This window comes from Piliocolobus tephrosceles, chromosome 1, assembly GCF_002776525.5.
Source record: "Piliocolobus tephrosceles isolate RC106 chromosome 1, ASM277652v3, whole genome shotgun sequence".
NCBI lineage: Eukaryota > Metazoa > Chordata > Mammalia > Primates > Cercopithecidae > Piliocolobus > Piliocolobus tephrosceles.
The window spans coordinates 72,799,543-72,816,015 of NC_045434.1; the positions used below are offsets into that span (position 1 = coordinate 72,799,543).

The window sequence follows — 16,473 nt, forward strand, 5'->3', positions numbered from 1 at the left end:
AGGACTAGGGCAGTGAAAAAGGCACATATGATTCCTGCCTTCATGCAGCTTAGTCTAATAAAAAAACTATTTTAGGTCGATTTACTTAGGTGAAAATAGAGGTTAGTTACAAGGAATTATGGCTATTAATAAAAGATAAACATTTTATATTCCATATTTTTAGTTAGTATTTTAAAAAACACATATTCTAATTAGTTTAAAATGTCACTTTAAATGTTATGCTACATAATGACGAATAAGTTTGGCATAGTCAGATAGCTATGCTGTTTTAGCAAGGTAGACTTGAAGTGTGAAGAAAAAACATATTTCAGGATTCTAAGGCCTAAGCTTCTAAAAGGGAATATGGCTCATGAGAATTTGGAAGCTCTCAAAAGCATAACTTTAATTATGCAATTGCAATCTACACAATACAGGTCACAAATTTATTAGACAGTAATCCTTTGTGCTACTTCTCTGTGATAGCTAAGGTCTTACAAAGGAAGCGTCAAGGTCCTACATAATAAGGGTTCCTAGGAACCTTGGACCTAAAAGTCGCTCTTTTTGGCGGTTTTAAAATCATGTCTGAAATCGCAGCCTGTAAAGAACACCTTTGCCAGAGGGAATGTGGGTGCAAAGGACTCTGATTAGAGAAACACAGAGCTGGAGTGTCACACCATCATTTTTGCAGGTATGTGAAGCAAGGGACTAGAATTAAGCAGGACATATTTGAAGACGAGCAAAGCCTTAGGTGTGAATCAAGTGATAATGACTCAGTACTTAAAGACTGTACTTGGCAGACTGAGGCGATTAATAGCAAGTAACATTGTAATAGTAAAATCACAGAAATGTCCATCAGTAAAAAGATGGGTCTTGTAAGCTGTAGCTTCATCAGTGAGATTGCATACCGCCTTTTGAAAGAATGAGGTCACATTTCACTGAACTGCAAGGAAAGATGTTTGCACCATATTGTGAAGTGAGAAAAGTAAATTCCACAACAATGCAAATAGTATGAGCTCACCCTTGTTTAACAAATGCATATTTTATGCATAGATCGCTAAGTGATTATTAATTAACAAATTTGTTTGTTTTAAACTAACACTGCTCTTAATCTTTTTTTTCTAGTTTAGAAGTTTATAGCATTTTATTACATCCTCCCTATATCATATTTTTTTATTATGGTAGAAAACACAACATAAAATTGGGCATCTTAACCATTTTAAGTGCACGACCATGTTATCTACATACACATGGTCGTGCAACAGATTTGTAGAACTTTGTCGTCTTGGAAAACTGAAGCTCTGAACCCATTGAACAATAGCTCTCCATTTCCCCCTTCCACCCAGCTGTAATTCTGCTTTCTGTGTCTGTGCATTCAACTACTGTACATAAATTCACATAAGTACAATCATGCAGTATTTGTCTTTTTGTGAGTGGCTTATTTCATTTACCATAATGTGCTCAAGTTTCATCCACATTGTATCGTATGACAGGACTTCCTTCTTTTTAAGGCCGCATGATATTCCATTGTATAAATATATCACATTTTTCTTATGCATTTATCTGTCCATAGACACTTGGATTGTTTGCACCTCTTAGCTACTGTGAATAATGCTCCAATGTATCTTGTTTCCAATTCTTTTGGATATATTTAAAGAAGTGGGATTGCTACATCATATAATAATTCTATTATTAATTATCTGAGGAACCTCTACACTATTTTTCATAGCAGATGCACCATTTAATATTCCCACCAACAGCACTTAAGGGTCCCAATTTCTCCACATCCTTTCCAGAATGTGTTGTTTTTCTGTTTTTTACTTTAATAATGGTGATCAACAATTTTTTAACTGAGCAATTATTATGTGCCAAAGCACTGTTCTTGGAGCTGCTGGTACACTACTGAACAAAAGACACCAAATTAGGAAAAATTCTCAAGGTTCATAAAGTATGTACTGAACCAACTAGCAAGCTTCCCAGCACAGACACTGTGGAGAAGGACCAGGTTGGGAGACAAGGAAGAGAACTGAAATAACAAAGGGAGAGGATATTTTCTTAAAGCCTTGGTTAAGGATTACCATCAGACTTTCACGAGTAGGAGCTGATCATTTCAGTCAGAATCAGCTATGAAAAGGAGAGAATGTTTCGTACGCCATGGTGGCCAAAGGCTTCCAACTGTTTGATTGGCAAGAACTGGACATTTATGTCAGAATCTTTTTATACCCTTCATATTTTGTCATATATAGGCATGCATAAAAATATACCTAGTTCTCACTATAGAAGGTGGGTTTAATTTTTCTCAACAAATCTTTGTTCATGTTTATAAATCCCTAGTGAATAAATATTCCTTTAGGTACATACTGATTAACAGAGTTAAGATTTTGAAATGAGTGTGCAAAACCGGCAAGTAGTACCTGTTTCAGACTAAACACATGTATATCTCTGGTCCTGCAACATCTTTATGAGGATGCAGAGGGATAACATGTCCATATCTCATAGGGCACCACTAGGAGCTGCTTCTTTGTATACCCAGCACCTTGTACACCTCCCTACCCTGTGAGCATTCATTTATATGGATATTTTCCTCAAGGGACTCTGACATCCTTGAGATCAAGAAGCAAGGAAATTCACTGTATATATAAGAGTGATGGAAACTAGTAGGCCATCAAAATACATACTTTGAATGAACAAATGCAAAATGTTTGCATGGCATGAGGAGGATCCTGAAGTGATCTGAGTAAGCAATATTAGTGGCCTTCACTAGTGAAGTGCAGTCGAGGGGTTGTGTGGTGACAGCAGTCAAGGGTGAGCAAGGATTAAAGTGAAGACTGCTGCTCAGTATCCTGGCTGGCAGGGCTGGGTGGTGCAAATCCGTGACAGAGGGAATACAGGAGAAAGAGCAAGTAGAGAGACAGAGACCATGAGGAGAAATCAACTTGGATATGCTGAGTTGAAGATGTAACAAAAATCCAGGTGGAGGATTTTGTGAGTGGTCTCAGTTGGAAAATGTATTAAATACCCAGGAGCATTTTGATGATAACCAAGGCAGTGGAAGATTCTGATTATTTAGGAGGCCTGTGGTGGAGCCTAGCATCTACTTCTTCAATTGGTGCTCCCAAGATGGTTCTAAGAATCAGATAAATTTGAGAAATACCATTTAAAATTTTTTGAAAGGGTTTATTTAGTTACACAAGAATGAAGTCTATCTTATTCTCCAATTGTATTTGTCTTCTGCAGTATATTCAGAAACTAGAAAGCAACCATTAGGTAGCATATATTGCCATGTGGGTCTAGTACCATTAACTTTGAATTGGGTATAATCCAGAAAAGAAAATTAAAAATTCTTTGGTCAAATGCAAGATCGACACTCCCAAAATAGAAACCCAGGCCCAGAATCTACACAGCTAGACAAATATATTTTAGGAACAAATGCATTTTGAACAAATATATTGCAGGCACTGGGTGGTATCATCTCTCTTGATATCATTAAAGAGCCAGGGCTTTGGAGTATATATGCCACTGATCAAAGGTAATTTCCACAAGAGACATTAAATGAATTAAATATTATTGGGTACCAATAAAAAGTAGAACATTGTGTTAGGCTCTGTGGAGTGAAAGAGAAATTAATGATTTATAGTCCTTATCATCTGGTGGGAGTGTTTGACATATACCCAAATAACTTTAAGCACAGGCTGAATGAAATTCCATTATAAAGGCATAGAAACAGGTCACATAGTCAAGAGAAGAGGGAAAGTTTACCTTAAACTTAAGGAACAGTAGAATGATTCCATAGAATAAGAGGCCTACAGTTAGCCTAGAAGAAGGAGTTGGATTTCTACAGGTAAAGACAGGGTGCTGATGGGATTGTTAATCTCAGTTTTCTTTTTTTTTCTTTTCTTTCTTTTTTTTTTTTTTTTTTTTTTTGAGACGGAATCTTGCTCTGTCACCCAGGTTGGAGTGCAGTGACACGATCTCGGCTCACTGCAAGCTCTGTCTCCCAGGTTCATGCCATTCTCCTGCCTTAGCCTCCCCAGTAGCTGGGACTACAGGAACCTGCCACCACACCTGGCTAACTTTTTGTATTTTTAGTACAGACGGGGTTTCACCATGTTAGCCAGGATAGACTCAAATCTCCTGACCTCATGATCTGCCCGCCTCAGCCTCCCAAAACGCTGAGATTACAGGCATGAGTCACAGCGTCCGGCCTGTTAATTTCAATTTTGTAATCAAGGAAACTGGGGTCCATGGAAGTTAATGAATTTCCCAAGGTAACACAGTCACTGTACATTAGAAACAATTTTTGACTCCAGGACTATTTGACTCCACCCATGTTTCACAACCCAACATTAAGCCATAAATATTACAGTGTGGCTAGAAAGGAAGATATGTTACAAGGCAATGTGTATTCAGGTTGAGTCACAAGTTGGTAGTAACGTGAATACCAGACTAAAAATTTGGACTTTATTCTTTGGGTATTGGAGGAGAAGCGTGGGGACTTTGAAGACAGATGGAGAGACAAGGTGTTTTCCAACAATCAGATTATCACTCTCTAGACAATCAACAAGAGAAATAAAATGCTAAAAAATTGGGGGAAAGTGGGGAGAAGTAGTTAAAAAAAAAAGTAGTTTTTTAAGAAATAAAACTACCTTTTAAATGTCTAACCATTGTACCACAATTAAAATTCTAAAAATCCCACTGTGATTAAACACAAGACTTTGGAATACCATGGAAGTACTCATACAAATCTCCAAAATCTCCCAAATTCTTCTTGCTTGATGAGTACATTTTAAAACTGCTTGCAAATATACAAAACATACACAAATACACAAAACATTCAAAGAGCTTTGAAATGTGGAAAATATTTCCCTGAACAACTGAAGATTCTGAGTGCAATTGTAGTTCCAATTGCATTTACCAATTGGGATGGAGGGAAGTGTTCTACTATGCAAATCATGTAACAGCATTTCACAGCAATCCGATTGAAATAAATCATTAACATTTTCATTGCCACCTATCAGAGTTCTTTGTGGAGTAAGAATTGTAACAAGATGGTTGATTGCTTAATATAGTATCAAATAGGCATCCATTTATTTTTTCTTGGAAAATTTGTAATAGTACAGGAATAACTTCAATAGCACAGATAATAACTCACTCTGATTATTAGAATTCTCTCCATTACCTCAAATATATCTAGCACATTTGCCAAAAGTTTAATTAAAATGAGATGGCTGGAATAATTAATATCATAGTAAACATAAGACAAACTAATAAAACTGTAACTTTTTTCTTTCATTCTTTGTGCCTATGCTAAAAGAGTCCATTTCAATTTTCAGTAATGAGTTACTTAAAAGAGTGTCTATTATATTAAAAGTCTTCTTGATATTTGTCTCAAAGAGGAATGAAATTTAATGTCAAGTAAGCTTCCATCATTGTGAAACAATGGTACTATGTTATGCGAATCTTAAAGATATTTCCACTAAACGAATAAAGCAATTTCTACCCAAAACTACTATAAATTCTTCATAATGAGGTTTTATTTTAGTGAAACATAACTAACTTAATTTACTAAACTGTACAAAAACATATATATTGCTTAGAAGTGCACAAAACTTGTTTCCAGCTAAATATGTATAAATATGTGTGTGTTTAATCTATGTGTTGTTTAAAAACTGCATGTTGAAATATTTATAAATAGTATATTAAAAAATACAGAGTTCCAAGTGGCCTCTTTTAAAATAAACTTATTAAATCAAAAGCGTTTTGACACCATATGTACATGAACTTTCCACCTCTCTCCTTCTCTGAGGAAGAACTAATGGCTTTTAAAAACAGAAAGTCATTGAAAATACAATGTCACTCTCACTACGGCATTCTTTGGGAATCCTCCCCATTTGCTCTCTTCACCTCTCCTGCAGCATATTAAACAATAAGATGCAGTACACAAGAACTATCAAAAGGGAGCACTTTTGAGCCACCAAAATTGTGTGTTAGCCTAAAAACCACAATCTCCCCAACTACAGACAATGATACTATCTTAGGTATTTTATGTGCTAAAATGATCATTAAAAATTAAGCACCACATATAAGCTGCCATTTAGAATATTAATTTACCTTTGCTAATCATCTTTTTAACTTGAGGCTAAAAGAGTTCACTTACCATTCGGATATTCAGGCTCAGTCCAGGAGACATTAAAGGAGTCAGGTGAATATGAGTGAACTTTGGGGGCTGGTACACCCTCGGGTATGTCCTCGTCAGTTAGGGCCTCACTGGCCTCACTCACTGTGCACCCACCACCCGTGCAAGCCTAAACAGAGATGCAAAAATGCGCACTTCACTCTTGGTCCCAAAAGTTTTCATGAACATTGAGGAAAGAAAATTAACAATAAGAGTTTCAGATTTTGTTATATAATGCTCCCTTTACTCCCCCAAAATAAATTCATTTCAATGTTAAGATTCAACATTTATTTAGTTTGCTTTATAAGGCATAAGATAACCATCCCCAATAGTTAGAGAATAACCGAGACAGTATGAATGTATGAATTAGGGAAGCATCCTAAGTGAGAGCCTAGAGATGTAGGGCATATATTGACTGGATAAACAGCCCTGCTGAAGTTAGCCTTGCACAAAGCTTCCCAGAGTGAATTACACACACACACACACACACACACACACACACACACACAGAGCATGTGCACACATAAGTAAAGTACTAGAGGATGAAGACTACTTTAAGGTAAAACAACTGACTTCTAGGGAAGAAAAGATGTGCAGCAAATACCATTGCCTTCTATTCCTACAGTGTGACCAATATGTTTATAGTATAACACCAAGTAAAACGAAATAAAACAATGTTTCTCATAAAACAATAAATACAAAGCTATTGTTGAGTGAATGTTTAATGGCTTAAAGGATCACATTATTTACTCATGTGTCAGAGTAGATAGACTTCATCAAAACATGTCTGACAAATTTAACATGATCACAGAACTCTCTGTTCCCTAATTATGTGTCACTAACGTCAAAAATGGTAACATGAATGTTACAGAAACTTCTGTGTACACCTTCATAGTAAACTGCAAATAATTTTTTTAAACTTACTGGACAAGCACTTTTCCAGGAAATTGATACATGCATTAGGGGTTTTTAAGCTCATATTTGCTAGCAATATTAGTAATTATATCCTTATATAACAATGATACTTGAAAACTATACTTAAGCTTGGTTCAGTATCTCTTCAAGTGACCATTTCTTTCTTTTCTTTTTTTTTTTTTGAGACGGAGTCTCGCTCTGTCGCCCAGGCTGGAGTGCAGTGGCTGGATCTCAGCTCACTGCAAGCTCCGCCTCCCGGGTTTACACCATTCTCCTGCCTCAGCCTCCCGAGTAGCTGGGACTACAGGCGCCCGCCACCTCGCCCGGCTAGTTTTTGTATTTTTTAGTAGAGACAGGGTTTCACCGTGTTCGCCAGGATGGTCTCGATCTCCTGACCTCGTGATCCACCCGTCTCGGCCTCCCAAAATGCTGGGATTACAGGCTTGAGCCACCGCGCCCAGCCTTCAAGTTACAATTTCAATTGATACAACAAAGTTTAAAAATATTTCAAAAAGCACTAAATTTTCCCAAAATCAAAAAGAAAATAAAGCAAAATCATAAGACAGTGTAAAAAAGCAGAGTTATTTAACTCATTTTTGTGTAGGATAGATATTACTAAGATAAAAAATTACAGCATCTCTTTCTTTAGGCATCCCCTCTGATTTCTCAGTTTGATACTGAGGGAGTGATTTTGTGATTCTTAAAGCAGTAAATATTCTTTTTCCACAAAGACAGAAGGAGGCTGACCGATTTTTAGATTTTTTTTTTTTTTTTTTTTTTTTTTTTTTTTTTTTGAGGCGCCCGCCACCTCGCCCGGCTAGTTTTTGTATTTTTAGTAGAGACGGGGTTTCACCGTGTTAGCCAGGATGGTCTCGATCTTCTGACCTTGTGATCCACCCGTCTCGGCCTCCCAAAGTGCTGGGATTACAGGCTTGAGCCAACGCGCCCGGCTTAGATTTTTTTTTAAATATCGGAGTATACTACTATTTGCAACATTGTTGAAACTTGTTGCAAATTCTTCATTATATGCATAAACAAGAGTTTATGGTCAACAAACATGGACATTCATCTCACTTGCTATTACAAGACTATAGCAGTAGCCCATTTCTTCAGGACAATTTCTTACCAGCTTAAGCAAGTTTCAGATGGGTTAAATTGTGGTCTGGGCATGAAATTGCATTAAGATTGGGTACCTAATTAACCTCTGTGGGTTTCCTCTAATTCTCAGCTGTGGCATGTGCCTTTCTATACAAGAAAAAAACCATACTCCTCTTGAGAATGGAATCTTTGCAAATGTGGCCAAACTCTGACTCAAAACTTTAGGACAAGTCACTGTTAGCTCAAAAAATAACTGCCTAACGATTAAAATAGAAAAAAAAGTTGAAGACCCCAGACATTTCAAATGTGCTAAAAGTGCCCAAGAAAATATGGCAGGAAAAGAGGCCATATGAGACAGCTGAGTTTTCAAAGGAAAAACGGTCAAAGACAAATTCTTCCCACTTCTCAGGGAGAAAAAAAAAATCCATTTATTTGCATTTTTCAGATTTTTTTTCCTAGGAAGGGAAAAATGTTGCAGCTTCTTATAGTTAAACTTGTAACACACTGGGATTTAACTCTGATGGTCTATTTGTCACTATTTTTTCTTCTTTGTGTGCTAAGATATTTCCCCCACTAACACTCCCCAAATAAATTGTGTACTATACAACATATAAGTGTATATTTTTTTAAACAGAGTGTGAATTAAAATTTACTTTGTTTTGAGGATTTTATGATGTCTTCTAGGATAAATAAAAACATCCTTTGGTTTAGAATGACTGTTTCTTATACTATGTCATCTGAGATCCATAAACCAGTAACTTGACAAAGAAATCTCTTAAGAATATAAGGCATTTATGAAAGAATTTTTCTTGTAAATTATATTATTTATAAAGAGGCTGCTGAAATAAGAGAATTACCTGCAAATTATTTTATTTTGTTTTGTCCACATTCTTTTTGGATGCATTTAGAGGGTTCTAAGTAAGCAACACAATACCTTAGTTCCTTTGATGGGAAAATAAATGTTCTTAAAGTTGCTTCCAATTGGTCTAATCTGATATCATCTAAATGAAATTGAACCAATCAGTATCTTGTTTGACCTGCCCGCACCAGAGGCCACTACATTCAATACAGCTGAATGCTGATTAAAATTCTGGTTTGGAAAAACTAAACAAAATATTGGTGCTGATTAAAGATGCCTTTATGAAATGGCAAGGTCTCTGAAAGCCTGACAGCCATTAAAATAAGTTGTTGTAACTCATCTCTTACGGCTTTTCTTAGTTATAGCCATTTTGAAAAATTCATAAAGGCATAACTCTGCCTTAAAATGATGAGTAACATCTGAGAAAATAAGGGATTCAATTTTGGTACAATAAAATGCATAAATAATAAACTTGTATCAATTATTTTTTAAATCATGACTATTAAGACAACCCAAAACTAGCAATCCTTTCTTTGTTGTTGTTGAGACGGAGACTTGCTGTGTTGCCCAGGCTGGAGTGCAGAGGCAGATCTTGGATCACTGCAACCTCTGCCTCTTGGGTTCAAGGGTTTCTCGTGCCTCAGCCTCCCGAGTAGCTGGGATTATATGCTTGCAGCACCACACCCGGCTATTTTTTGTATTTTAAGTAGAGATAGGTTTTCACCATGTTGGCCAGGCTGGTCTTGAACTCCTGGCCTCAAGTGATCTGCCCACGTGGTCCTCCCAAAGTGCTGGGATTACAGACTTGAGCCACTGTGCCCGGACCAAACTAGCATTCTCTTTTCCAGTAAATTTTCAGGTCCATAGGGATTGAGGGCGTTAAGAGTGCAACATATTTTAAAATACGAAGAAAAAGAAAAAGGCCACTTGATCCATAATTACTTAAAAAGTTAAGCCATTTCCAGGAATCTTTCGGGAACATGTAATACTTAGAATTCATCAAGTTACAAATGGCTAGCAGTAGTATGAAAATTATCAAACAACACCTATCTTGATAGCTATCTGTATTAATAGCTTCTTTATTTTATTTTTAACATACTGTCTTCTTTATTAGGAGCTATCACATTTCAAAATAGACTTTGTTGAGTGTAGCAACATATTATGCTATTTTTTTTTTCTTGCAGTGGAAAGAGTATGTTTTGGAACCACACCATTCCTAATTCCAATGCTTCCAAGCAAATTATTGAATTCATATCAAAAGTATTAGAATCTTTATGAAATGATGTCCTTGGTGGTCATGCATTCAGGAATTATTTGCTCAGCTTCCAATAGGCCCTGTGCTTGAAACTGCAGATTGAATTTTGAAAGATTCAATCCTTATGTTTCAGCAGTTTATAATCCAGTCAAATGTGAAAACTAAATGATGTTACATGAAGTAACATACCTGCTCCAAGCCTAGAGTAAATCATAGTGGTTCAAATCCCCATGTGTCTTCCTCTATTCCAAGTGCTGCTTAAAGGCTTTGTTATCTTATGTTTTGTTTTCCAGCTCTTAGTCAACATGCTATAATGATCTATAAAGGCAACTCCACTTTGCTGAGAACCTGCTCTCAATCTATGAATCTAATGACCTTGAAAGCCAGTTATTATATTGAAACTGTGAAATATATAATAATCCCTCAATTAACCAGGATGAACCTAAAATGTTTTGGTTCATTTAATTTACTGTCTAACAGAGTTAAGTAAAAAACTTGTTAGTTGAATCCTCCCTGAAAATATATTATTTTCTGCCCTAATAAATATAGTGAACTTGAAAATAATGTGAGCAAGTTTATTTCCCCACCAAGAGTTAAGGCAAGGATTTTCACATCTTTACAACGTCTCGCATCAACACTATTCAGTGGCTGACAGATAGCATTTGACTCCATAGAATAGTGTTTGGGATTACTTTTTTTAGCATCATAGAATATTATGGGCGAGAGACATTAAAAATCGTTTAGTTCAATGTTCTAATTTTAGACTTGAAGAAAATAAAACTCAGTGAGGTTAAGTGAATTTGCCTTAGGTCACACAGTTAGTAGCAAAATCTGAATTAATACTCAGGGCAGAGGACTCCTAATCTACCAGTATGTATTTTCAAGGTATTAAGGATTTACAAAATATAGGAGATTGATATGAATTCTGATTGACCACACAGCACATCCTAAAATCTGCCCTAGGAATAGAATCTGTTTTATGTCATTTGCCTACTTCTGATAAAAACCAAGAGCACAATTTTGGTTTAATTTTGGTTGCTTCCAAAAAATTAAGACTCTTCCTGATTTTGATACTACTATTATTTTGAAAATAGTTTGTATTTCTGTGTTAGCATTTGAAAATCAAGTTAGTATATTTCTTACTTAATGGGTAATAAAACTGTAAGTAACCAAAGTGCTATTTCATAAACTCTGCTGTGCGGAACACCTAGGCATACGGAGTCAGTTTTGAACAGTATTTTTTACCACTGTGTGATTGCCCTTGTTTTGTGGTGTTAAGTCAGACAGTTAGCAATAGTTGAATGTAGTTTATTTTCTCATAGTGTAATATTTAGAGCATTCAAGAGCATGTTAAGTAAAATGAATGCATACACAGTGTCTACATAAATGTAAATTTATTCATAATCAAGAGCAGAATATTTTCTATGGCATTTATCAAAGCAAATATCCTTATATAGGTATTACTATAAAATGAAGAGTGTGTTTAAAACAAATAGGGACAATCTCATGTTTATATTCAGTTATTTTCAGATGTGCTATTAAACTTAAAAAAGATTATATTTCATCAAAAAACAAAAGGAACTACTGAGTATAAATTTCACAGTAATATCAAGGTCTTTTAAAAGACCTTTGTGTAAAAGTGCTATTTTGCATTAAAAAAAAAAAAAATGCTATTGTCTGTCTAAAGTAACCTCTAAACTATGTTGGTTCTGGGGTTTTATTAAGTGACTGTTCTTCTGAGATATGAGCATAATATAAACCAGAATGTAATAACAGTCAAGAATATTTGACGGTCATTTAAACTTCCATTAAAAAATATAGGATGTAAATTTTCATACTGTGCTTGTTTTTAAAATGAATACAAATGCCACAGAGAAATAACCTTGTTAATCCTAGCACTTTATAAAACGTTCTTAACAATTATGATGTTCTACAAGTAATTTAAAAAATCTTGATAATCCCAACTTTGACTTGGGAAAATCTACTGACTCAGGCTATTATTCTATCATTTTGGATAATATAAAAGAAATGTGTAGGTACTAGATCAACAGAATTCAAATTTAGGATGGGAAGTGAGTTTTCACTACAAATAGTAATACATGAGGATTTTGATTTTTTTTTTTTTTTTTTTTAGAGAGAAAGAAAAGATAGGACAAAAGGAGAGGGAGAAAAAGTGGAAATGAAGTGGAATGGGAACAGAGAAAGTGATGGAAATAAACTTACTCCCAGCTTGACGAGATATTTATTACCAGGTAAAAGGTATTGTAGCATATGATCCTGGAAAAGTTCTGTACTATTATAGATGACACTCCAAACTGTAAAATCATCTGTGTGATTTGAAACATATAATATATAGCGTTCCAGAATCCCACTTATTTTTCTTGGTTGTTTCCACCTGGGAATGGTAAAATGCAGCATTATTATTCATTCAAGTCAAAACTAAAATATGCAGGATTTTCAAAGTACACATTTGAACTTGGATTTGTGACACTTTTTAAATAAAACATAAATCTCAAAATTGATTCATTTAAAATAAAACACAGAAGTAGTTATCCAATGCCTATTCTGAGGGGCAAAAATAAAATATGATATGGCCCCTGCCGTCTGGTTACTTGTAATTTTAATTAGCTAACAATACAAAAATGTATAAATGAGTATTTATTTTGAATTTAAGCTGCAGAACAAAAACTTCAGAAGTAGAACATCTGAGAACTTAGATACAGGGAAAAGAGGGAATAATATAATTGTCCTGGAAAATCCAGGAATCCAACATAGGGTTAACATGTAATTATAGAAAACAGTGACATTGATGATTGGAAGAGCTGAAACAATCAGGCAGGACTTCTTGAATGAAGTGACACACTACTTAGATACGTAAGATTTTATTCTTAACAGATGAATTGGATTTGGATAGGTAGAAGGAAGAACTGAGGGCGTTTCGGATGAGGGTTACAACATAGCAGTGGAAATGAGAAGGGCAAGTCAAAGAACGGACAGAAAATTGTTAAGCTGAGAAATACTTGAGTCATGGGCAATCTTTTTGGCTAAGTCACGTGGCTTGGTTTAGTGGCACACGAAGCCAACAGGAGAATTTAGACATGGAACAAGGAGATGTGAATCATAATATTTTTCAGCTTGAACAAATGTCGTAATTCATTCAGCCTCAACTTTTATTTTAGAGATAAGAAAACTGAGACCAGGAGAGATAAATATGAACAAGTATTAATTCTTGATAAGAGAGATCTATTAGATTTTAGCTCAGTACAATAGTACAGCTTATACCTTATGTATTAGGAAATGGGCAAGAATCACTAATACCAGAAATCATCTGAACATGCCTATATGTGAAACTTCCTTTCTGACATCAGTTGCAGATAACAAGGGAAGAAGAAGGTCCTGGTTTATACTCAAAAAGATATATATGCTTTCTAATTCCAAATCATTACAAATAATGCCCCATATATAAAAAGTTCAAGGCAGTCATGAAAGTGGTCAGTTTTTCCTTTATTAAGGTTTGCATGGAATCTGTGGGCCTATGTAGCTCAGCCTGATTGCATAAAGACAAAATGGAAATTAGGCTGGCAAGTGATAATCAAAGGTTCCCAGATCCACTGAACTAATCACTTCTATGCATTTAATCACAATAAAATTAATTTTATGTCACAAGCTCCTCCCCTGATTAAACTCACTGGGATTCTTGCATGAACCAGCATGAGAGAAAGACAACATTTCTACTTACTGTATGTGTATAGTTCTAGAATCCAGGACAGTCAGAATTGGGGAATCCACGTGTTCTGGTGGCAGCTGTGCTGTGTACAGTACGACCCAGGAACTGTTTGTACAGCCCACATGTGTGCATGCACTGAGTAGAAACTGGTGGGGTGTAAATACTGCTAAATCTAGGGGGTAGGGAGAAACAAGAATTTACTTAGCATTATACTTGTTATTGAGGAGATTTCACTCCTCCACTACAGTCCTACCTCAGAGAATTGCTAAAGTAAGGCTTAAAATATGAATAAATTGCCATAAAAATCAATAGCAATACCATACAGGGTGCTTCATCCCTTAAATATACTCTGGTTATGTTTAAATAGACAAATGTCAATCAAACTCTTGTTTTGACTTTTTCATTTTAACAATTTTACTGTTTTCTGGAATGTCTGTGACCAGGTAAATCATTTGCTAAGTTTAGTCTTAGTTCAATGGCTCTGTTTAAAAATAAATGAGATATTTAAATTATTTTAAAGCACATTTGAAGACAACAGGAGTTGCCTTTGAAATGCAAATACATAGCTTATAACAATGACTTTGAGCTTGTAATTCCGTTTGTCAGATTTCTTTCTTCTCCTGTCCACCACCTGACTATTATTTGACCTTCAAATTGTCGAGGTGAAGTGCACATTTCTGCCTTATAATGTCCCTAACACTCCTTGCTGTTACCCCAGCACAAGATGCAGCTATTATCCTCTTCTCTTTATCTTTGTATATACTTCTAGCTTAACACTTAACAACACTACCTCATGACTATCTGATACACTAAATACCTTAAGAGCAGGAATGGTAATATATTCATTTTGCATCCTTAGTATGTAGCACAATATCTGGTTTTGAATATGTGTTTTTGAATGAATGAATAATTAATGAATGAGATGAGCTAGGTCTGAAAGATGACCATGAGAGTAGGGTAGTGCCCTAGGCCAAAAGAATCTCTCCCTCCCCTGAACTTCCCTGGTGTTTTGTATTGTCTGTCTTTCTAATAGATACCACATTCTCTTGTATTAGATTAAACCAATCTGTAATATACTAACTCAATTCTGAAATATCCTGAACATTTCATTACACTTGATAATCTAACCAAAGTTCAGTCAGGTGTACCAAGACTTACACATCATTAACACTTTAACACTACGAGAAACAATCATTATTTTCTGAAATATTTTTAAAATAAATTAGTCACAACTTAAGTAACTCACATTCTTAAATCTCATTAACCATGAATCACCACAATTTCATGTTGAAGAGATTAATGAAATGCAACCTAATTCAGGCAAACAGATTTTGCATTGCACTGATAACAAAAGTAAACTGGGGAAAGAACACTTTCCCCAGTTTTCAAGCAAGGTATAATCAATTGGTTAAACATGTAGTTCACTAGAAGAGAGATTAAAAAAATAATTTACAGTAAATATAGTTACCTTAGAACAACAAGTTATCCAAAAGAAGAGACTTTTAATGCTTTTGATTAAACCTTGTTTTCGTTACAAATTTTATCCTACAGGAATCCAATGGTTGCAAGTTGAGATGGGGCACTCCCAATCAATGTAGTGAAAACATATACTTCAAGGACACTTTGAAGCTTGTGGTGAAGCAGTGTGGCATTGCCAGGGACTGCTGAGAGATGGCAGCAACAGTCGCACTATGTGTGCACGACTGAGACAGAACTGGGGTGCCTTCATTTGGATCAACATTCTAGGAAACTTATGAAGTTAAAATCATTAGAGCAGTGGCCTCAGGTGCTACCGAGAGAGTAGACTATTATTTACTGAGAGAAAACTTCATGCAAAGCAAAACACCTACCACCAGGGCCAATCTTGGCCAAAATTATAATGTGTTTATATGCTAACATACTGTATCTGTCATTCCCCTGCTCTCTTCATCTTCTCTCTCTGGTGACCTTTTTCTCTCTCATTGTTCTCATCTGTCTGAATTCCTTGTCCTCCCTGAAAAAGAGAACCTGGGGATTTGACTCTAAGTCCCGTTGCAGGAGCAAAACCAAGGAGGTCACCAGGCTTAGAGGAATTCCTGGTAGGTAAGTCAGTGCAATTGAAGAAAATCTATAGTGTTTCAACTGAGAACACATCCAACTTGCTGAAAGAACATGCTCCAGCCAGAAATTATATTCCAAGTCGCCAAATCCATGTGACCTTGAAATATATAATGGCCATATCAGATTGTCTTGGTCAGCCGCAACTGAGACTGGATGCTACAGAATTCTTTGGCCAGTGAACTCTTTGGAGTGGGACAGTTTTTCCTTCTTTCTTACATTCTGCTTTGCTGGGGCAGGGATTTAGCTACCCAATTTGTAGGTGGTGGAGAAGTTACTCCATTTAAAAAATCCTGATGCTTGCTTGCATATGTTTCCATGGTACAGACTTGCATATCTGGAACTTAGGTATCTCAAGGTAGGACTTAGGT

At 35.7% G+C, this 16,473-nt stretch overlaps 1 protein-coding gene across 1 annotated transcript in view; it reads right to left on the bottom strand.

Moving 5' to 3' along the window:
- USH2A (usherin) overlaps positions 1 to 16,473 on the bottom strand; it is a 798,346-nt gene that overhangs the window by 363,540 nt on the left and 418,333 nt on the right. The window contains exons 32-34 of the mRNA XM_023203737.1: positions 14,018 to 14,177; positions 12,502 to 12,673; positions 6,134 to 6,281 (exon numbers count right to left, since the gene is read on the bottom strand). Of these exons, the coding sequence (XP_023059505.1) occupies positions 6,134 to 6,281; positions 12,502 to 12,673; positions 14,018 to 14,177 (480 nt within the window). The remainder of the gene's footprint in view (positions 1 to 6,133; positions 6,282 to 12,501; positions 12,674 to 14,017; positions 14,178 to 16,473) is intronic.